Source organism: Rhinopithecus roxellana, chromosome 8 (assembly GCF_007565055.1).
Source record: "Rhinopithecus roxellana isolate Shanxi Qingling chromosome 8, ASM756505v1, whole genome shotgun sequence".
Lineage (NCBI taxonomy): Eukaryota > Metazoa > Chordata > Mammalia > Primates > Cercopithecidae > Rhinopithecus > Rhinopithecus roxellana.
Window position 1 is genome coordinate 117,743,043 of NC_044556.1, and position 24,567 is coordinate 117,767,609.

A 24,567-nucleotide genomic window follows, 5' to 3' on the forward strand; every position below is an offset into this window, starting at 1 on the left:
CAAAAGAAAAGGTCAGTCAACTTGAAGACAGCAATAGAAACTATCCAAAATGAAGCACAAAGAGAAAGACAGATGGCGAGGTGAAAGTGAACATAGCCTAACACGGTAAAAACCCATCTCTACTAAAAATACAAAAAATTAGCTGGGAGTGGTGGCACGCGCCTGTAGTCCCAGTTACTCAGGAGGCTGAGGCAGGAGAATCACTTGAACCTGGGAGGCAGAGGTTGCAGTGAGCTGAGATCATGCCACTGCACTCCAGCCTGGGCAACACAGCGAGACTCTGTCTCAAAAAAAAAAAAAAGTGAACAGAGCTTCAGTGAGCCACTGGACAATATCAAGCAATCTAATTAGAATCCAAGAAGAAAAAGGGAGAGAAAAAAATGTAAAGAAATAGTGAAATTTTTAATAAATTTAATGAAAAACATAAACACACAAATCCAAGAAGTTCAACAAACCCTAAATAGAAGAAACAAGGAAACCACACTAAGGCATATTGTAATTAAATTGCTAAAGACCACTGATAAAGAGAAAATTGTAAATGTTGTCAGAAAAGAAAAAGAGCATTATAGAGGAGCAAAGGTAGGGATGACATCAGACTTCTCTTCAGAAACCATAAGGCTAGAGATAATGGAACCAGCACTTTTAAACTGCTGAAGAAAAATATGATCAACTTAGAATCTTTGCCTATCAAAAATATCTTGTATATATACACATATGTATATACCTATGTGTATATATATATATATATATGCTGAATTTATCACCAGCGGACATGCTGTGTCAGAAATGTTAAGAGTTTTCAAGCAGAAGGAAAGGGACACCAGATGGAAATTTAGATCTATACAATGGAATGAAGATCACTGAAAATGGCAAATAAGTGAAAAATACAAAATACTTACCATTATTTTTTAAAAAATATCTTTGGTCCAGTGCAGTGGCTCACATCTATAATCCTGGCACTTTGGGAGGCCAAGGAGGGTGGATTACTTGAGGTCAGGAGTTCAAGACCAGCCTGGCCAACATGGTAAAACCCCGTCTCTACTAAAAATACAAAAATTAGCCAGGCGTGGTGGCAGGCCCCTGTAATCCCAACTACTTGGGAGGCCAAGACAGGAGAATTGCTTAAACCCCGGAGGCAGACATTGCAGTGAGCCAAGATCACGCCACTGCACTCCAGCCTAGGCAACAGAGTGAGACTCTGTCTCAAAAAAAAAAAAAAAAAAAAATTGACTCTTTACAGCAAAAATAATGACAGCATTTTATGAGGCTATCTATAACATGTGGAAGTGAAATGTATGACAACAGTAGTACAAAGGATGGGGTGGAAGGATGGAAGAATACTGTTGTAAGGTCCTTATATTATCTATGAAATTATAATTTGAAGGTAGACTGTGTTAAGTTAAAGATACATACTGCAAACTCTAGAGCAAACACTGAAAAAAAATAAAAGAGATACAGCTAACAAGCTGTATCTCCAAATGGCAATACTGATAAGAACGAAATTCTGACACATGCTACAACATGGAAAATGGTAAAGCTGGATGGTAATAGTATCAATGTTGGCTTCAGAACAAGAAATAGAACCAGGGATAAAGAGGGACTTTTTATGATGATAAAGTGACCTACTCACAAAGAAGACATAATCCTAAATGTTTATACTTCTAATAATAGAGCTTGAAAATAAGTGAAGTAAAACTGAGAGAATTGGAAGGAAAAATGGACATATTTACAATCATAGTTGGAGGTTTCAACAAGAAACTTTTATGTAATAATTTTAAAATACTCGGTTAATTCAAAAGTGAGCAGGAGAGGAGGGGAAAATGAGCAAAGGGTAGATGGGGCAAATAGAACACAAATAATGAAGTGGTAGATTTAAACTCAACCAGACTGATGATTGCATTACTGTATATGGGCTGAGCACACCATTAAAAGATGGAGATAGACAAATTGGATAGAAAAGCAAGAACCAATTATATGCTGTCCACAATAAACCACTTTAAATAAAAAGATCCAGGTAGGTTAGAAATAGTCATAAAAGGATGGAATTGAAAGCAGAGTCTTGAAGAGATGTTTGTACACCCATGTTCATAGCAGTATTATTCACAAGAGCCAAAATACAGAAGCAACCCAAGAGTCCATCAGTATCCAAGTGGATAAATAGAATACGGTGTATATACACAATGGAATATTATTCTGTATTTAAAAGGAAGGAAGTCCTGACACATGCTGCAACGTGGATGAATCTTGAAGATACGCCAAGTGAAATAAGCCAGCCACAAAAAGACATACTATGTGATTCTACTAATATCCCATACCCTGCAGTTCATAGTGACAGAAAGTAGAGTGGTAGTCGTTGGGGAAGGAAGAATAGGGAGTCGTTTAATTGGTACAGTTTCAGTTTTTGCAGGACAAAAATATCCTAGAGATCGGTCGCACAAGGATGTGAATGCACTTAACACTACTAAGCTGTACACTTTAAAATGGTAAAGATGCTAATTTTTATGTTATGTATATTTTACCACATTTTTTAAACAGTAAAAGGATGGAAATAATATGCTACATTAACACTAATCAAGAGAAATCTGGTTGGTAATAGTATCAGAGTAGGCTTCAGAACAAGAAATACAACCAGGGATAAAGATAGACTTTTTATGATGACAAAGTGATCTACTCATAAAGAAAACTTAATCCTAAATGTTTATACTTCTAATAATAGAGCTTGAAAGTAAGTGAAGTAAAACTAAGAGAATTGAAAAGAGAAATTGACATATTCACAATCATAATTGGAGGTTTCAACACTCCTTTCTTAGCAGTTAGAACAAATTTACAGAAAATCAAAAATGATGTGGAAGACTTAACATTGAAACCAATTTGAGCTAATAGACATTTGTAAAACACTCCTTCCATCTAGAGCAGAATTTTTACTCTTTTTAAGTACACATGAAAATTAACCAAATATAGACCATATTCTGGGCCATAAAACAATTCTCATTAAATTTAAAAGGGTTGGAATCATATAGAGTATGTTCTCTGGCCACAATGGAATTAAACAGAGAACAATAGAAAGATACCTGGAAAGTCTCAAATATTTCAAAATTGAATAACCCATGAGTAAAACAAGAAGTTACAAGAAAAGTTAGAAAATATTTTGAACTGAGTGAAAATAACAGCATATCAAAATTTGCGAGATATAGCTAAAGAAGTGCTTTCAAGATTTGTAGCATTAACTGTTTATATTAGAAAAAACGAAGCTCTAAAACTAATTATCTAGGCTTCTGTCTGAAGAAAGCAGAAAAAGAAGAGCAAATTACACCCAACATAAACAGATAGAAATAATAAAGAGAAGAGCTGTGGAAAAATCGGCTGACATTCTCATTGTTTCCCTGTAGGTAATCTGTCTCTTCTCTCTGGCTGCTTTTCAGATCTTCGTTATGCCTTTGGTGTTCTGCATTTTATATACTATTTAATTATAAATTATTCCTTGTTGCATCTGCTTGTAATTTCATTGGACCTCCTGAGTCTTAAGGTTGATATCTTTAATAAATTCTAAAAAACTTCCAGTCACAATCTCTTTGAATTTTTCCTTTCTGCATTTTATCTATTTATCTTTTTATGGAACTCTGATTATATGTGTATTGTACTGCCTCTGTGCTCTAAATCTCTTAGCCTGTCTTGCATATCTTTCATCGTATTGTCTTTCTGCCATTTTCTGTGTAATTTCTTCATCTGCCCTCATTCACTAATTGTTTAGCTGTGACTAGTCTACTGTTTAGCCCCTTTTTAAAGTTTTTAAACTTCAATTTCATATTACAGGTTTATTTTCTAGAAAATTTATTTGGTTCTTTTTTAAATATACCTGACTAATTTTGATAGTTCCTTATAACTTCATTATATTTTCAACTATCTTATTTATGTAAGCATATTAAATATTCTTATTTTATACCTCAGAACTGATAATTTCAGTATCTGTAGTCTTTATTGATCTGACTACAGTTTTTGTTTCTGTATTTCTTGGCAATGGTGGCTATTTTCTCATCTCATGGGGGTTTTATAGTTTGAAGACTATACTTAAATGTTCTTGGCACTTTGTAGAAACTGATTGAGTCTTCATTTAAAATACATTTACTCATGAGAAGATTTGTATTTCTTCTGCCTGTGCCTGTGAGAAAAAAAATGCACAGGAGGTAAAAAAAATTTTGAGACCTTGCATGGTAGACTGTATAATGGCCCCACAAAGAGGTTCACATTCTAATCTTTGGATTCTTTAGGATATGTTACCTTACATATCAAAAAGGACTTGGCAGACGTGATTAAATTGCCTTGAGAAGGGGAGATTTTCCTGGGTTATCTGGGTAGCTCCATGGTAACCATAAAGGTCATTAGAAGAGGGAGGCAGAAAGGTATGCATCAGAGAAAGACTGGAAGATGCTATACTGCTGACTTTAAAGATAAAGAACTCATAACCAAGGAATACAGGCAGCTTCCAGAAGCTGGAAAAAGCAAGGAGACAGATCCTCCCCTAGAGCCTCTGGAAGGCACGCAGTCCTGTTGACACCTTGATCTTAGCACAGTGAAACACATTTCAGACTTCTGACCTGTAAAACTGTGAGATAATTAATACGTTTTTAACACCTTTAAAATTATCTTTACTCTCCTCCTTCAAACTTGATTGCTAATCAGGTTGGGTAGGATTCCAGGTTGTAAATCATTTTCCTTCAGCATTTTGAGGCATTGCTGATTGTTCTGGCTTCCAGCATTGTGGCTTAGAAGCTGATGCCATTCTGATTCACTCCTAGGGCAGAAGAAGGTGGGGTCTACCTGAGCAAAGGGAGAGTAAAGACCAGAACCAAATTAGGGGTCTTCCAGCAAAGTGGAGTGGGAGGCTGGGTTGGGAAGGTGTTGTGTTAGATAGGCACTACCTAGAGTGTTAAGGCATTGGGGAAAAGATAAGAAAATTTTTTTTCTTTGTGAAGCTTAGTTTTGAATGAGATTGGTATAAAGTAATTTTTGTATATGTATTTGATGAATAGTTGGTTTTCCAGATCCTTTTCTGGATATCGTTGATGCTTTGTATGCAGAAGGTAGGTTTTTGGGTTATGTTGTTAAACAGTGACTGAATGGAATATTTATGTATTTGTCAACTATAGTGCATAGCATAGATAGGGTAATGTTTCAAGAAGTAGTTTTGTGCATTTTTCCTTTAGTCCTCACAACAGTCCTCCAGGGTAAGTTCTTTTGTTGTCCCTATTTTACATATGAAGAAACTGAGGCTTAGTTAGGCAAGTCACTTGCTCAAGGTCAGTAGTTAGTGGCTGAGCCAGATCTGTCTGGTTCTAAGGCACGTGTATATTTTATCCTGTCCAATTTTTTTCACCTCCACTTTGATAGTCAGTATTTGTCTCATTTATCTCAAAGAAAGTCAGAATACATAGCTGTGTTTCATATTTATATTTTACTTAAAAAACAGTGAAATAAATACTAAAAAATAGGTGTTCTGTCAATAGTCAATGAGCATATGGTAAAAGCAGATGTTCTCTCTTAGTGATTCATGCTAGGATATTGGGAATGATTCCTCTAACACCTGAAGGACTAGAATCAAATTAAATGGGGCTACAAGCTACAGAGACTATGAAAGGTGTACTACAGGACGCAGCATAATGACTCCTGAGCAGTTAATTTGTATCTAGAAGCAGGTCTCTTCGCTCTTCTAGAATCCTTTCTTCCTGGACATTCTCCCCCAACCTTCACCAGTATGGTTTTTTATTGGAATAAATAATTAGTTTTGGTACAAGGAAACTTCAGAGGTAATTTTATCTCTAGTTGTAACTAAAATAATAGGCCTATATTAAGCAATGTGTTTCTTGAAACATTTTCAGTAGCTCAGGCCTATTCATGTAGAAAGTAGTTGAAAACGTATTCAGAGCAGTTTTCCACTTTATTGTTGTAATTCTTTGTGTAAAAGCAAAAATAAATAAATAAATGAAGTGGAGGGTGGGGAGGGTGAGTACCAAGAGGTAGAGTGAAAACAGCTAGGTTAATGTAGGTTTTGTTGTTGTTTTCCTTCTTTATTCTTGCATACCCAAAAATGAACGTCTTAGCAGTGGTGGGTTCATTTCAAAGTTGATTGTGGTTCGGAGGATCCTCTTGAAGTCCTCAGCAGCATAATTTGCCCTCAAAATCGAGGTGTTGAGGCATGTTCCATAGAGACTCAGGGCTGCTTCCACCTCTAAAGGGCACTCAGACTCAGACTTCATGGAGGTGTTCTAGATCAAGCGTGATCTGTCAGCAGACCCGAATCTCAACCTACATCCGCAATTTCTCTGCATCCTTTATTCCATCCATCCCTTCATCTAGCACCTGCGTTCTGTCAAGTTCTAGGAAGTTAAGCAAGTTCCTGACTTAAGACCTTATTATATTCTAAGGGGGAAGAGGAATGAGGATAACAGGCAGTGGTAAACAGTTTGAAGAATACCAAGTCCATCAGCAGGAAGGGATTTCTTCAGTGTTTTCCTGTTTACTTTCAACAGATAGTTGTATTCTTTTGACATGAAAGACAGTACTGTCTCACATGAAAGACCTCATTGATATTTTAACATTTACAGACTAAGAGATAATTCTGTGTTCTTTTTCCTCTTTACTTTCTCTGTTCTCATTCTTTTCTACTCACATAGCGTATCGATTATCTACTGCCACATAACAAACTCCTGAAAATACAGTGGCCTAAAACAGCCACCATTTATTTGGCTTCCCATTCTATGGATTGGTTGAGCAGATTCTGGTCTGGGTGAGTTCAGCTGATCTCTGCTGGCTCACTTGTGCATCTGCAGTTGGCTAGAAGCTTGAATGGTAGCTGGACAGTCTACAGTGGTCTCACTTAATATAACCATTGGCAGGCTATTGACCAGGCAGAGAGAGGACAGCTTGGCCATGCGTCTCTCATCAGCCGTCAGGCTAACTTGGGCATCTTCACATGGTCATAGTGGCTATGTGGATCCTAAGATCAGTAAGAGAGTGGAAGCGGCAAAGTCTGTTGAGGTCTGGGTGTGGAAGCTGCACAGCGTCACTTCTGCCTCATTCTATTAGTCGGAGCTGGTCACAAGATCAGCCCAGATTCAATAGGGGTAGAGAAACAGATTTCTACTCTTGATGGAAGGACCTACAGCATTATGTTGCAAAGAGTAAGATGCAGTGAAGGAAAGAGTTTGTAGCCATTTGTGCAGTCAGTCACACATTGTAAACCCCTTCTCCCATGAACATACCCTAAAACTCTTGGTGAGTTTTTAGGAATTATGATACGGAGTTTTATTATCTAAAAATGTATATAATTTAATGTTGGGAGGTCTGTCCTATTCTTTGAAATAGCTGTTACCAGGGAACAGTTAGTTTTCATTCTGTTCCTAGTAGAAAACAGTCTTTTTTTTTTTTTTTTTTTTGAGACGGAGTCTCGTTCTGTTGCCCAGGCTGGAGTGCAGTGGTGTGATCTCAGCTCACTGCAAGCTCCACCTCCCGGGTTCACACCATTCTCCTGCCTCAGCCTCCCTAGTAGCTGGAACTACAGGTGCCCACCACCGCGCCTGGCTAATTTTTTTGTATTTTTAGTAGAGACGAGGTTTCACCGTGTTAGCCAGGATGGTCTGACCTCATGACCTGCCTGCCTCGGCCTCCCAAAGTGCTGGGATTACAGGCGTGAGTCACCGCACCCGGCCGAAAACAGTCTTTTTAACTTCCTTTTGTTTTTTGGTGGGGTTAGCATTTAACTTGCAGCTTTCTGAGATGAATATAGAGGGTCTGTATGATTATTAACCATGTGATCTGTTAATATTACCCATGACAGCCATTGTAGACTAAAGATAAACACACAGAGTTTGTTTACTTGATCAGTTAATTTACTTGATCAGTTACCTTAGTGCATTTTAAAATGTATTTGTGTAACAAGACGTTCATAATAATAACTAACATGTATTATGTGCTATCTGTGAGACATTGCCTAAGTTATAGGTAGTGTCTTATTTAATTTTATATATCTTATTTAATTTTCATAACAACAAAAAACAAAAATGTAGATATTATTAGTAATACCATTTTAGAGATGAAGAAACTTGTGCTTAGAAATTTACAAATATGCCCAGGACCACATGACCAGTGCTCTTCTCTAAGGTTCAACAAAGATGATACCGTAATTCAGACTGCATATCTGCCAACATTCAAATAGATCTAGTCCTCGAGGGTTATTTTCTAACTCTGTTTTTAGATGCACCATTGTATAGCCCTTACAACTGGGCCTGTCCCTTCTGTAGACGTTGGAGTACCTGAACTCCACAGAACCCCAGGTTACATACTAAGGACACAGGTTGTTAGGGCTCCTGGATGAGGGCAAGTGTGTTTATTTTAAACCATGTGCTTTTGGCTACTGAGCTTATGATTTCAAAAGTGAAAGCTTAAGCACGTTATTAGACTTCTCAAGGAGAGTTCCCCTAGATTGGGAGAAGAGTTGACATTGGGTAATATTAAATTTTTCTTTTAAAACCAGGGCTATTTTGTTGTTGTTTACAATTTTAAGAGTCTGGACTGAAAGAGTCATGAAGTGCAGCCACCTATCTGACCTCTTCCCCTAACAGTTAGGGAATTCGCTCTGCCCCCAGGCCACCCAACCTTCCCTTGCTTTCCTGGATGGGACCCTGACAATTCCCTGGAATTGTAATCTCTTCCTTACTGCTGAGGCTAAGAAGAGGATCTTTTCTACTTTACTCTATTTAGGGTTTTTCTTTATATCTGTGTAGATTGTGGTTTTTTGTTTTTTCTTTTTAATTTTATTTTAAAACAGGAAGAACAGTTATCTAATATGAGAAATCAAGGAAGCAATATTTGTATTGGTCACGATAGGCTCAGACTAAAAATTATGCTGTAAGTAGTTGTATTAAAGAATATTTGAAATGCTTTTAAACTATTTACTTAAAACTATACGTATTTGTATAATGTGACCAGATTAAATTGATTGTATCTTTGGGTGGCATCAAATATGTTGGTTTCTTGCATGGATTGATCATTCTGAAGCTCATGATTTCTGTGGGTCTCAGGTGGGTGGAAGTTCCCATCTTAGTCCTTAAGACTCTTACCCCAATGGTAAGAGGTGAGGAATTCTGTAATAGCTATTAAGATAAGAGATATTCCTTATCTTAGGATATCTAAGAAGGAATATTATATTATTACGGAAATTTTCAAACATCAGAAAGGTTTGAGGCCGGGCGCGGTGGCTCGCGCCTGTAATCTCAGCACTTTGGGAGGCTGAGGTGGGCAGATCACGAGGTCAGGAGATCGAGACCATCCTGGCTAACACAGTGAAACCCCGTCTCTACTAAAAATACAAAAAATTAGCCGGGTGTGGTGGCGGACGCCTGTAGTCCCAACTACTCGGGAGGCTGAGGCAGGAGAATGGCATGATCCCAGGAGGTGGAGCTTGCAGTGAGCCAAGATCACACCACTGTACTCCAGCCTGGGCGACAGAGCGAGACTCCACCTCAAAAATAAATAAATAAATAAATAAATAAATAAATAAATAAAAATGAAATATAATAAAAAGGTTTGAAAGAATAATGTAACAAAGCCCCATGTACCTGCTTTAACTATTGTCAACGTATGTCCAATCTTGTTTCAAAGTCAGTCCTGGACATATCATCCATAAGAAGTCTTCCTGAAGACAATCAAAAGAGGGAAGTCTTTGCTTTGGAACCCTTATGTGATCACGTTAATCATTGCTTCTATGCCTGTAGCTGAAGGAACTGCCAGCTTTTTCAAACCTCTAATTCTTCTGCATCCCTTTTCCAGGGCCCAGTCATATATGCACAGTTAGACCACTCCGGCGGACATCACAGTGACAAGATTAACAAGTCAGAGTCTGTGGTGTATGCGGATATCCGAAAAAATTAAGAGAAGACCTAGAACATATCCTCAGCAAGAAACAAAACCAAACTGGACTCTTGTGCAGAAAATGTAGCCCATTGCACATGCAGCCTTGGAGACCCAGGCAAGGACAAGTACATATGTACTCACGGAGGGAGAGAAAGATGTGTACAAAGGATGCGTATAAATATTCTATTTAATCTTCCTGATGTGAGGAGCCAGTGTTGCATGAAGAAAAGATGACATGATTCTACATATGTACCCATTCATTGTCTTGCTGTTTTTGTACTTTCTTTTCAGGTCATTTACAATTGGGAGATTTCAGAAACATTCCTTTCACCATCATTTAGAAATGGTTTGCCTTAATGGAGACAATAGCAGATCCCGTAGTATTTGCAGTAGACATGGCCTTTTAATCTAAGGGCTTAATCAGTCTTAGCATTTATTGTAGTTGGAGGATGGAGATGCTATGATGGAAGCATACCCAGGAGCCTTTAACACAGTATCAGTACCATTTATTTGTCTGCAGCTTTTAAAAAATACCCATTGGCTATGCCACTTGAAAACAATTTGAGAAGTTTGATGTTTTTCTCACTAAAATATGGGGCAATTTTTAGCCTTACATGTTGTGTAGACTTACTTTAAGTTGCACCCTTGAAATGTGTCCTATCAATTTCTGGATTCATAATGCAAGATTAGCAAAGGATAAATGCCGAAGGTCACTTCATTCTGGATACTGTTAGATCAATGCTGATTGAGTAGAAAATCCAAGCTTTGCTTGAGAACTTTTGTAACATGGAGAGAGTAAAAGGTATCGGTTTTGTTCTTTGCTGATGTCCTTTCTGCTTGAAATAACAGTCACCATACAGCTAAAGGAGAGGAGTTTCTTTCCTTCTAAGTAGGCAGAAATGGGATCATTATGTTGCCACTCGGCCACTCTCCAATATCCCAGAGCGTGCTCTCTAGAGAATCACATTCTTTTGCTTTTTTTCTTTCTCTTTTTCTTTTTTTCTTTCTTTCTTTCTTTTTTTTTTTTTTTTGAGGTAGAGTCTCACTATGTTGCCCAGACTAGCCTTGAACTCTTGGGCTCAAGTGATTCTCCCTCCTCAGCCTCCCGAGTAGCTGGAACGAACTATAGTTGCACCACTGCAGCTGGCAAGAGTCACCTTCTTTATAAAGCGTCAGTCATGCTTCCAGCAAAAAGCAGCATCAGTCATGGCTTTATAACAGCTTCATGGTGCCTCAAAGACTGTTGAGGTTAATGAGAGCCTAGATTAGATACTTTGGCTGTCCTTTCCTGCAACTTGTTTTCTCGCATTCACTACTCCCCACCCCACTTAAAATCTATGAGTTTTTACTTTTTACTGGGAATGGAAAGCATGGTGAAGATCATTAAACACTTACGTTGTCATTTCTCCCATTTTCTGGATTTTTTTTTAAATTTCCCCCCTTTTAAAATTGTCCTAAAGCCCACAGTTATGGGAAGAATACCGTCTAGATGGTCTGCAGAACGTGTTTGGGGTAAGTGGGAGTGAGGGGCAATGTTACTTTTTCTCCCTTCTAGTTTGGAGTCCACTATGAACTGCTGCTTTTTCTTCTCATCTTGTCATCTTCTGGGGATGTTTGAAGGCTGAGTTTTTTGTGTGTTTTTTTTTTGAGACAGAGTCTCGCTCTGTCACCCAAGCTGGAGTGCAGTGGCCGGATATCAGCTCACTGCAAGCTCTGCCTCCCGGGTTTACGCCATTCTCCTGCCTCAGCCTCCCGAGTAGCTGGGACTACAGGCGCCCGCCACCTCACCCGGTTAGTTTTTTTGTATTTTTTTAGTAGAGACAGGGTTTCACCGTATTAGCCAGGATGGTCTTGATCTCCTGACCTTGTGATCTGCCCGTCTCAGCCTCCCAAAGTGCTGGGATTACAGGCTTGAGCCACCGCGCCCGGCCTGAAGGCTGAGTTCTAAGAGAATTTGTAAAGGGAATAAAACAAGATTGAGATTTAGAGGTGTGCACAAGGTGATAAGATAAAGGGCATATAAGCTTCAAAACTAACTCTGTCCCACACATGAAGCCTTTTGTTTTTTGAGGAGCTATTTTTGTTATTCTTGTAACGCTCCACCTTACATGCCACATCCGTGTGAGTCAACAGGGATCAGGTTTGGTCACCACACACATCTGAAGCTGGGCAGCGTCTGCTCTTTGTTCTGTGTGGAATGGAGAAAAATATGCCTGCCCTGCTGCCTTCCATGTTCATAAGCCCAGCCCGAGAGAGTGACACACAGTGACATAGTGCTGGCCCTGAGACATTTTCCCAAAGTGGTCAACTCTGCCTTGCATCCTAAAACTTTTTGGGCATCTATTTTGAAAACTGTGGGAGACTTTGGAAGGCTTCTTACGTGTGTTTGGAGGGGAAGGGTGTTAGATTGTCACCATCCTTCAAGCCGAGACTCATGGTGAGCCTTTGCCACCGTGAAAACCACATAGCTGACCAAGGCTGTGCTTTGAGGTACAGAGGACACATATTGTAGACAGGCCTGTGTCACGTTTCCTTACAGTCGTTTTTTTACAGAGAAAAGGGGCGTTGTTTTTTCACTCCTTTCTCAACAGTTCCTGTGAATAAATGAAACATTTCGGTGCTCCCTGGGAGCAAGAGCCCTCACTTCTTCTTGCAGTGCTGGCACCATGTGTTGGTGAAGCTGGTGCTCTGGGGGCCGCTCACTCGAATGACACCTGGAGGCCTTTTCCTCCCTGATCACCCCCTTCCCCAGCCTGACTTTTTGGCCTCCTGCCCAACCAGACACCTCAAACTCTGTCAGTGCCCTGGCATTCTGGCAGAGAATCCTCACCAGTTCTCACCAACCTTCTCCCCAGGCAAGGGAAGCTGCCAGCTTGGCACTCTGCCAGGACGGGTTTCCCTGAAGGAAGCTGCTCACACTGAGATGAGCCTCTCAGGGCAGGACCTCTTCCCAAGCCCCGCACACCCACCCCTGCAGCACTTTTGGCTCACGTTTTTCCCCGTGCCTCAGCACTCCTTGCCTGGCTGCAGATAATGAACTGGGGTTGCCTAAAGGGCAGATCTGCCCTCTCCGTGTCTTTGTCGTGGCAAAAAGAGTCCTCTTAAAATCATGCGCTAATTCTGTACGGAAGCATGCAAAAGACATTACTTAGAGATTGAAATTTCAAACTATCTATAGTTTTTCAATGGAAATGTATCAGCTAGGGAAAAACCATCAAGCTCATTATTGTTTTTTGATCTTCAGTTGTATTTTTGTGAATATTTTAATACATCTTTTTCAATTTCTGGATTGTGTTGTGTGCTCATTTTGACTAAGATAGAAAAAGAGACAACGCCTTTCACTCATACCATTCCAGCTACACCTGCCTTCTTTTCTTCAAAAATGCCATCTGTGTGCCTGCTCCTGGGCCTTTGCACATGCTGTTCCCTGGGCCTGAAGCACCTTCTGCAGATAATCCTGTGGTTTGCTCTCTGACTTCCTTTAAGCCTCTGCTCAGATGTTACCTCCTCAGGGAGACCTTCTGTGATATATAAAAGAGCAAGCCCCCCACCCCCACCACCTCAGCCTTCCTAGGCCCCTCAGTTCTGCTCTGGTTGCTCTATTTCTCTCCCTCTCTCCCAGTACACGCTTAACTTGTCTGTTCTCCCCCACTAGAACATAGGCAACAAGAGGCCAGGACCTTGCTGTTTTGTTCACTGCTCCATCTGCAGTAAGGGGAACAGTGCCTGGCACTTAGCTGCTCAATACGTGTTACCTGGATGGATGAGTGTGGAAGGATTCATCCACTCAGCAACCTACACAGAACAATCCTGTGCCAAGCATAAGGAAACAAACAAGATAAAGCTCCTCAAGGAGCTTGCCACAGGGCGGAGGTGACAGGTGACATGAATGGAAATAACTAGTAGTTACCAAATACTTGGTGTGAGCCAGGCACTTTGTATTTCTTGCTCTATTATTTCTGTGAGTTAATAGTAATTGTACTAATCTTAATCCCATTGTTTGAAAGATTATATGGCTTGCCCGGGGCCACTTAGCTAATAAGGTACAGAGAAGAGGGGCTGCGCCTGGGGCCGCTGTTTGATGGAAAGCCTTGTTCCTAACCACTATGTCCTGTGGCCTCACACCAAAGGAAAGAACCAAACTGCCAAACTGCTTCCTTCCTCAAATAAATGTGCTGCGTGCCTGAAATGCAGTTGGAGTTTTCTCCCAGTCCCTTAGGAGCTGGTTAGGGACAAACTTGAGAGGGGAGTGTAGTCTAGGTGGTAGGCACAGATGTCTGAGAGTTTTAACCTCAGTCTGGAAGACAATATGGTGACTTAATTTGTTGAGAACTATGTTACAAATAATGTGTTACTAATAAAACATTGAGGCTTTGCAGTAACTTAGTAATTTTATAAATTACCATGGATTCACAATGAGCCCCTGCCTTGCATAACTTCCGGGCTTGCAAAACCTAAGGCATTCTTGAGTGGGAGGGGATGAGTTACAGCTGGCAGGAACTCCCCTGGGAGTAATTCTCACATGTGAACAGCATCCATCTTGTGTGATGTGACAAAAGGAAAAGGGATGCTTCCTCCACCACAGAAGGGCAGCAGTGAGTGACAGAATCACATTTTTGTCAAATCTGCAATTCCTTCCAAGTCAGCACTAAGTGTCGGAGGGCATCCATCTGCTGGGGCTCTGGTTTCCAAGCTACATCGGGGCCTTGCCAACCAAAGATGTACTTACTATTTATGAGAGCAGCTTCCACCCCTGAGGGAGCTGAGTTGAGCAGTGTTTAGAGGAAACTCAGATACTCTCTCACCCCAGTTGGCTCCCTTCTGACCCCTCTGGGTGGTTCCTGTGCTAACTGGACTGGGGAACCACTGACTTAATCTTCCCACTGTGTAGGGAAGGCAAGGGAGCAGCCACAGGGAGAAAAGTGGCATCTGTGGCACTGGTAGAGCTGGTGGTAGGAACTTACGGTGGGTTTTCTCCTGCATTTTCCTCTTGCATAGTCAAGATATTTTGTTAGGAAAAATTTCAATATATTTTGTTTTTTTGTAGAATTACTTTAATGAGGCCGGGCGCGGTGGCTCAAGCCTGTAATCCTGGCACTTTGGGAGGCCGAGACGGGCGGATCACGAGGTCGGGAGATCGAGACCATCCTGGCTAACATGGTGAAAACCCGTCTCTACTAAAAAATACAAAAAACTAGCCGGGCGCGGTGGCAGGCGCCTGTAGTCCCAGCTACTCAGGAGGCTGAGGCAGGAGAATGGCATAAACCCGGGAGGCGGAGCTTGCAGTGAGCTGAGATCCGGCCACTGCACTTCTGCCTGGGCGACAGAGCGAGACTCCGTCTCAAAAAAAAAATTACTTTAATGAAATTGCCCTTTGACATAATTTGGAAAAAAAAATTTTTTTTGAGACAGTCTCGCTCTGTCACCCAGGCTGGAGTGATCTTGGCTCACTGCAAGCTCCACCTCCCAGGTTCCAGCGATTCTCCCACCTCAGCCTCCTGAGTAGCTGGCATTATAGGCATGCGCCACCACACCAGGCTAATTTTTTGTATTTTTAGTAGAGATGCCCGCCTCAGTCTCCCAAAGTGCTGGGATTACAGGTGTGAGCCACCATGCCCAGCCTCTTTGACATAATTCTATCAACCTACATTGAAGTATGTCATAAAAAAGAGTCCTAGGAAACTAGCTACTTATTGTACTTCACTGCCAGGATGCCTTTGAGAACGTTGTTCTCTGTCATACATTTTTCAGTTTTATAAAGACCCACAGCACAAATATCTCTCTGGATTTAATACAAGATGATACGGTTGAGATCTGTGCCCCAGCCTAAATCTGTTGTCGAATTGTGATCCCCAGCATTGGAGGTGAGGCCCGGTGGGAGGTGACTGGTTCACAGGGAGTGGATTTCTCATGAATGGTTTAGTACCGTCCTCGTTGGTAGTGTTCTCATGATTGTGAGTTCTCACCGGACCTGGTTGTTTAAAAGTATGCAGCACCCTCCCACTTTGCTCTCTCGCTCCTCCTCCTGCCACGTGAGATGTCTCACGAGAAGCCTCACAAGAAGCCTCACTCCCACTTTGCCTTCCGCCATGTTTGGAAGCTTCCTGAGGCCTCACCAGAAGCCAAAGACGCTATGCTGCCTGTGTAACCTGCAGAACCGTAAGCCAATTAAACCTCTTTTCTTCATAAATTATCCAGTCTTGAGGTTTTGTTTTTGTTTTTGTGTTTTTGAAATGGAGGCTCACTCTGTCGCCCAGGCTGGAGTGTAGTAGCGCGATCTTGGCTCACTGCAACCTCCACTTCCTGGGTTTAAGCTATTCCCCTGCCTCAGCCTCCTGAGTAGCTGGGATTACAGGCATGCGCCACCATTCCTGGCTAATTTTTTTTGTATTGTAGTGGAAATAGGGCTTCACCATGTTGGCCAGGCTGGTCTTGAACTCTTGACCTCAGATGATCCACCTGCCTTGGCCTCCCAAAGTGCTGGGATTATAGGTGTGAGCCACCACACCTGGCCTACAGTCCCCGGAATTTTTTATAGCAGTATGAAAACAACTAATATACCAGGAAAACTGTTCCTTATGAAAATTTTGTTTCATGCTAGTCGTCTGCACTGACTTATAACTGATTATATTTGTCTCTTTGCTTTTGCTAATCTCTAGGTCCTAGCCAAATTTGTGGGTCATTTTCTACCACTGTACACACATTGTACACTCCATATACACTTTGTACATTAACTTTACTCATAGCTTTATGTGTATCTTGGATTATGTTCAGCTCTATGATCTGTCTCAGTTTTTTACAGTGATACAATAATAGACGTATCCTGATTTAGACAGAGAAAGTAGGTAGACAGAGATTCTGGCCATGGCATCAGAAAGCTTCATAATGCCAACCACAGACTTACTCTTGACTCCACAAAAACCATTTCACAAATTCTATTGTTGCCCAAAAGAGGTAAAAAAAAAAAAAAAGTATATGACTGGCTGAGTGTAACAAAACTACATGACAGGAATTACAACTCACATACAGCCTAGAGTCACCATTCTGTTACACCCTGTTCATCAGTGATGGACAGCCAGGTTCCTATGTGCTGAAAGTTCATCTCTGTTATTCCAGGTGTGATTTCCATTGGTATTAATGAGCTTGAAATATGAAGGCCACTTAAATTTCCCAGAGGTGTCAATTGATGTGGGGATTTCAAAGCCTGTATCAACTCACTTGAGCAATATTAGCATTTTTGTTTGAAATACCCAGTTAGACAGGAAACTTGAAAGAAAATTGTTTCAATTATTTGTATCATCATACTGAAAATTGCTTAAAATGCTCTGGTTGTTCCTTGAAGACATTAAAAGAATGGATCCCATTATGCCCTATAGGTTATTTGATCCTTTTGGAAATGAAAAGATTGACTGATGATTGACTGAAAATTCTACTTTTAAAGGCCGGGCGCGGTGGCTCAAGCCTGTAATCCCAGCACTTTGGGAGGCCGAGGCGGGCGGATCACGAGGTCAGGAGATCGAGACCATCCTGGCTAACATGGTGAAACCTCGTCTCTACTAAAAAATACAAAAAACTAGCCGGGCGCGTTGGCGGGCGCCTGTAGTCCCAGCTACTTGGGAGCCTGAGGCAGGAGAATGGCGTGAACCCGGGAGGCGGAGCTTGCAGTGAGCTGAGATCCGGCCACTGCACTCCAGCCTGGGTGACAGCGAGACTCCGTCTCAAAAAAAAAACAACAACAACAAAAAAAAAGAAAATTCTACTTTTTATTAAATTGGTGAGATGGCAAAAAAAGAAAAATGTAAACATATACAAAAGAAGAGAGAATGGTAAACTCAACCTCCATACGCTTATCTTCAGTACTTATTTTATCCACCCCCTTTTTTCTTTTTTCCTCTTTTCTGAATTATTTTAAAACCAATCCCAAAATCATGTAAGTGCACCCCTATATTCTTCACTGTGCATCTTTTAAAAATGCGGACTTTTTTTTTACATAATCACAATATCTTGTCACATTTAACAAAAATCTGTTCTAAAACACATTTTAAAAACAAAATCCTTGGTTTTATATATTATTATCCAGTTAGTATTCAAGTTTCCCTTGTCTCAAAAAATGGCATTTTACAAGTGGTTTCTTCCAATCAGGATCCAAACATGGTTCTGATAGTTTTTTTTTTTTTTTTTTCCTATTTTTAAACCCAAAATGGGATCATGGTGCTCTGCAGTTTGCTTTCATCATTAGCATTACGGCAGAGAAGTTTCAGCATGAAGAACTAGGTCATTAAATAATAGTACCTACAGGACTTTCTCTTTTGTAGATGTGCTGGAATATTTTAAACCATTTCTTTTTTTCTCTCTCTTTAAGTTTCGCTCTTGCTGCCCGGGCTGGAGTGCAATGGTGCGATCTCGGCTCACCACAACCTCTACCTCCCAAGTTCAGGCGATTCTCCTGCCTCAACCTCCTGAGCTGGGATTACAGGCATGTGGCACCATGTCTGGCTAATTTTGTATTTTTAGTAGAGACAGGGTTTCTCCATGTTGGTCAGACTGGTCTCGAACTCCCGACCTCAGGTGATCCACCTACCTCAGCCTCCCAAAGTGCTGGGATTACAGGCGTGAGCCACTGCATCCGGCCTTTGCATTTTAAACCATTTCTGAACTTATTGATAGGTTGTTTCCAGTTGTTTTGTTACTGTCTATTACAAGTAGTGCTGTAATTGTCATTTGCCTTCATGAACTTTTAAGGAAAAAAAGCCAAATATAAAAAATTTGCAGGCTCGGAGAGGCAACCCGGAATCAGTCACGTCCTTGGCCTTGGAAATGGGATCTAGTATCTGAGAGCAATGAAAGTGGCTCTCAAGCTCCCCTACCCTCCTCACATCCTTCCTAAAGCCATCAGGAGCTGGCCAGAGAGCACACTAGCTGCTCTCAAGTTTGACTGAGTCTTGGGTTGTTAGAAAAACAATTGGGAGTGGAAGGCAGGAGGGAGCTCTAGAATCCACAGGAGACCTGGCTGTGTTAGCAAAGAAGAAAACATAGACGTAAAGCTCAAAGGGGTCCACAGGGAACTGCCGCTTCCAGCTTCCATTTCCTCCTGCAAACAGGATGTGAAGCTATTGTCCCTTCTTGGCTCAGGCTTTTGGATTTGTTTGTCCATCCATTTCTTCACTGTGGGCTTTGTGGGGCTGGCCTTCAGTGTTCCAGAATATAAGGAAGGGCTGGGTTTGTTTGTTTGTTTCTTTATTTTTTTAAAATCTCCCTGCCTCTGTGAAGAGGATGTCTTGCAGATTTGCTTTCAAGCCTTGCCCTCCGTGCTGTGGGGCTGACAAAATTCCGGTTATTTTGCCCTTCCGGGCATTAAATAATTTCATGTATTTTTACCTGAGTCACTGCTCTGCTATGAGAGTCGGGGATAGAACAGCTAAAAATCATCTTAAGGCCCGAGGTTTCTCATTCTCTGATAAGGACTCCAAAGAAACTGAATTTCAATACTAGAGTACATTCTTGGTTCTTTCTCTGCCTTTGAATAGAATTATTTTTTAAATTACAAAGTTTCTTTGAAAAGAAACAACTTTTAAATATATTTTGTAGGGAATCTCTTAGAATGTACAATAGACTCATAGGAACGTGGAACATCTGACCAGGTGCGGTGGCTCACGCCTGTAATCCCAGCAATTTGGGAGGCCAAGGCAGGAGGATCACTTGAGGTCAGGAGTTCAAAACCAGCCTGGTCAACATGGTGAAACCCTGTCTGTACTAAAAATACAAAAAATTGGCCAGGTGTGGTGGCGCGCACCTGTAGTCCCAGCTACTCAGGAGCCTGAGGTGGGAGAATCACTTAAACTCAGGAGACAGAGGTTGCAGTGAGCCAAGATTGCACCATTGCACTCCAGCCTGGGCGACAGAGCGAGACTCCATCTCAAAATAAAAAATAAAAATAAAAAAAGAATGTGCAACATTTTACAAAACCTTGTCCACGATCTTGCCAGCCCAACAGAATCCCAGATGTTTGTCTATAATGCATCTGGACGTTCCTATCTGAGAAAAAGCCTTAGTCTTGTAAGCTATTCCTGAAGAAGGGAAAACTTTCTGAAAAGCTTGCTCAAGTACTTGGGTCCCAAGAATGTCAAGCATCTGTGGAACACACAGTTCCTAGCAGCCAGCAAGTCCCACACTGCTCAGTGTCCTACAGCCAAGGAAGCTGAACCAAGCTCATGGGGTTATAGGAATAGGAAGCAATACTGCCTCGCTGGCAAGGATACCACAGGGCTGAGTGCTGCCTGAGTCCCTCTGACACACCAGGTTCTTGGAGAGGAGGTCGTGGTAATCATTTAATGCTGACTAATTGAGGTTGAGCAAGACAGAAAAATACCCGAGGGAGATACATGAAATAAACTTAGGAGGAGAGCTTGTACTTGGCTGGAAATAACTGGCCTTCTTCCATATCCTAAAAAATACCATAAGAGAAAGTAAAAAATTTGTGGTTTCTATTGTAAATTGTGTCGATTCAAATTCATTTCAAGCTTTTTAGATTATGGTTCTTCTATGGCTACCCTTCACACCTCCTCCTCCCATCAGTAGGCAAGCATTAAAGTCATGGCAAAATGCAGGTTCTTCCGGTAGAGGCAAAAAGGTTATATGAAAGATGATAAGAGAAATAGGAGCAGCTTAGCCAATGTAGTACCTGTGCATTAGACTAATACCTAATCTGTTACTAAGCACTGATTTGACATCCTGGAATCACGAGAACTGGATAACTACATGTTGATAAAAGGGTTTGCCTCTTCAGCCTGATATATTTTCTCATATATTGGTAACTCCCTTCTCATCCAAGTTGATATCATTCTGTGCTATAGAAACGTCTCAGTTCAACCTTCAGTGGTTCTGTTTTGGCACGTTAAGGTTAATGCAGCTAGAAACAGACGTACACTGTACTATTTGGCAGCCACTGGCTACATGTGGCCATTTAATTTTTTTGTTTGTTTGTTTTAGACAGGGTCTTGCTCTGTTGCCCAGGCTGGAGTGCAGTGGTGCAATCACAGCTCACTATAGCCTCAAACTCCTGGGTTCGAGCAGTCCTCCGGCCTCAGCCTCCTGAAAGCTGGGACTATAGATGCATGCCACCATATTTTTTTTTTTTAATTAATTTTTTGTAGAGACTGAATTTTGCTATGTTGCCCAGGCTGGTCTTGAGCTTCTGGGCTCAATCAGTCCTCCTGCTTCAACCTCCTGAAGTGCTGGTGTGTCCGGAACTGGTGGGTTCTTGGTCTCACTGACTTCAAGAATGAAGCTGCAGACCCTTGTGGTGAGCGTTACAGTTCTTAAAGATGCTGTGTCCCGAGTTTGTTCCTTCATACTTCAGATGTGTCTGGAGCTTCTTCCTTCCGGTGGGTTCGTGGTCTTGCTGTCAGGAGTGAAGCTGCAGACCTTGGTGGTGAGTGTTACAGCTCATAAATGCAGCATGCACCCAAAGAGTGAGCAGCAGTAAGATTTATTGCAAAGATCGAAAGAATAAACCTTCCCCTGTATGAAGGGGGGCCGAGCAGATTGAGGCAAGGTGGCTCCTGCAGCCTCCTTTCATTCCCTTATCTGACCCCACCCATATCCTGCTGATTGGTCCATTTTACAGAGAGCTGATTGGTCCGATTTGACAGAGTGCAGATTGGTGTGTTTACAATCCTTGAGCTAGACACAGAGTCACAGAGTGCTAGTTAGCTAGATACAGAGTACCAACTGGTGTATTTACAAACCCTGAGCTAGACACAGAGTACCAACTGGTGTATTCACAAACCCTGGGCTAGACACAGAATGCTGATTGGTGCACATATGATCCTCCAGCTAGATATAAAAGTTCTCCAAGTCCCCATCCAGTTCAGGAGCCCAGTTGGCTTCACCCAGTGGATCCTGCACCAGGGCTGCAGGCAGAGCTGCCCGCCAGTCCCCAGCGGCGCCTGCACTCCTCAGCCCTTGGGCTGTGGATGGGCCTGGGCCCACGCAGCAGGGGGCGGCGCCCATTGGGGAGGCTCAGGCCGCGCAGGAGCCCGCTGCAGGTGGGGAGCTCAGACATGGCGGGCTGCAGATCCCGAGCTCCTGCCCCGCTGGAAAGCAGCTAAGGCCCGCGACAATTTGAGTACACCGCCGGGGGGCCAGCACTGCTGGAGGACCCCGCACAACCTCCGCAGCTGCTGGCCCGGGTGCTAAGCCCCTCACTGCCCTGCACCAGCGGTGCCGGCGGGCTGCACTGTGTGCGGTGCCCGCCGAGCCCGAGCCCGCGCCCGCGCCCGCGCCTGCCGGAACTCACACCGGCCCACGAGCGCAGCCCTGGTTCCCACCCGCACCTCTCCCTCCACACCTCCCCGCAAGCAGAGGGAGGAGGCTCCGGCCTCAGCCAGCCCAGAGAGGGGATCCCAGGGTGCCGTGGCGGGCTGAAGGACTCCTCAAGCGCCGCCAGAGTGGACGTGGAGGCCGGAGGCCGAGGAGGCCCTGAGAGTGAGGGCTGCTAGTCTCCTTTCACTGGGATTAGCCTGGGCAACATGGTGATGTTCCCAAACCAAACTGAGGGTCAGGCTGCTATTTCTCACAGCCCAATAATGAGATGCAGATGAACTGGGGAGGAAGAGAGCTTTTATTTCTATAACCAGTTACAGGGAGAAGGCCTGGAAATTATCGCCAGACCAACTCAAAATCACAAAGGTTTTCAGAGCGTATATACCTTCTAAGCTATATATCTATGTGTAAGTGTGCATTCATCTAAAGACATAAGTGATAAACTTCTTTTATCTATAACTAAGGTCTGAATCCTGAAGACCTTCTGGAGCCTCAGTAAATTTACTTTATCTAAATAGGTGTAGTTGCTGGGGTGATTACCCTTATCTTGTCTCCTGTTAAATCATAAAGGTTTGGGGAGTTCCTTTAGACCTCAGTAAACTTGTTTGTGGAGGCCTGGGGAGTTTCTTCAGACCCCCAATAAAACGTGCTTAATTGTAAAAGGGTCTTGTTAGGAATTCCTTCATTATCTTGTCATGCTTCAAGGCCCAGGAAAAGCCTACACACAACTCTTGGTGGGCTCTTTGTTACATTCTACCCTTTGTATAAGGGCATTGGCTCCATCAGCTTTAATGTTTAACCTAGCTACTCAGTAAGAACTGAAAGAGTTGTAATGGAGGCCTGCGTTAGTGAGACCTGGCCTGCCACGGTGATACTCTGTGTTTACAAAAAAAAAAAAAAAAATACAAAAAATTAGCTGGGTGTGGTGGCACATGCCTGTAGTCTCAACTGCTCAGGATGCTCAGGTGGGAGGGCTGCTTCAGCCCGGGAAGCAGAGGCTGTAGTGAGCCGTGATTGTGCCACTGCACTCAAGCCTGGGTGACTGAGCGAGACCCCATCTCAAAAAAAAAGGGCTGGGATTACAGGCATGAGCCACTGCACCCAGCTAAACTTAAGTTAATGAAAATTAGTAACATTTAAAATGTATATCTTTAGTCACATTAACCACACTGCAGGTGTTCAGCGGCTACATGTGTGTCTTGTGACTACCATATTGATCAGTGCAGATACAGAACATTTCCTTCATTGCAGAATGTTCTATTGGATGACACTGGTGCAGACCACGCAGGGGTTGGCAGCATTTTAGATAGTTGTGTCAGGTTATACGCACACAAGCTCAGAATCCTCCATAGCCTTTTTTTTTTTTTTTTTTTTTTCATGGAAGGGGTTACCCTTCACAGCAGTGGTCTGGTGGCTGACACTTTCTGGTGGGTAGACAGCATACACTCTTTACTCACTCAATATAATTTATAGCCTATGATGTCCCACACATTACAAAGTGCTACGATGCATCTGAGAACAAGACAGAGCTTGCTGAAGGTCTTCTAAGCTTTGATCTTATGCCAAGTTCTGGGATATAAAGATGAGGGCTGACTGGATGTGGTGGCTCATGCCTGTAATCCCAGCACTTTGTGGGAAGCCAAAGTGGGAGGACTGCTTGAGCCCAGGAGTTTGAGACCAGCCTGGGCTACATAATGAGGCCTCTATCTCTAGAAAAAACCTTAAAAATTAGCCCCAGCTACTCAGGGATAGTGGGTGGTGGGGGCTGGGGGCAAGGGCGGGAGGGTGAGATGGGAGGACCACTTGAGCCTGGGAGGTCAAGGCTGCAGTAAGCTATGATCATTGTGCACTCCAGACTAGGTGACAAAACGAGACCCTGTCTCCAAAAAATAAAAATAAATTAAAAATAAAGATGAGAGCAACAGTATCCCTGCCTTTGATGAGCTCAAAGAGGAGACAGCCCCAAACAGCAGCAGTCCCGGAAGAGCCTGGGGGAAAAACAGGGACCAACTGATAAACCCAACCCACAGTGGTCAGAAGCAGGTGCTTTGAGGCAGAAACATGTGAGACTCTGGCACAGACATTCCAGCTGGAGCAACGAGTCACAAGGGTTCAGGGTAGGAGAGTGGGGCCAGTGTGGTTGCAGCATGGGGATTTGGGTTGAGCCAGGACTTAAAAGCCCACCTTCCAGGCTAAGAAATCGGTATGTATCCTGAAGGCCAGATTTGAAGTAGAGTAATAAATGGGGATTGGTATTTTAGCAAGCTTATCCTACCAATGGCTGAAAATCTGAAATCAGATGGAATTTTGAAATCAGACCACTTAATTATGTGG

The 24,567-nt window shown here is 42.4% G+C and overlaps 1 protein-coding gene across 1 annotated transcript in view; it reads left to right on the forward strand.

The window, feature by feature from the left end:
* MPZL1 (myelin protein zero like 1) overlaps positions 1 to 11,320 on the forward strand; it is a 64,721-nt gene extending 53,401 nt beyond the window's left edge. The window contains exon 6 of the mRNA XM_010371793.2: positions 9,826 to 11,320. Coding sequence (XP_010370095.1) covers positions 9,826 to 9,927 — 102 coding nt within the window. The 3' untranslated portion in view covers positions 9,928 to 11,320. The remainder of the gene's footprint in view (positions 1 to 9,825) is intronic.
* The last annotated feature ends 13,247 nt before the right edge of the window (positions 11,321 to 24,567 follow it).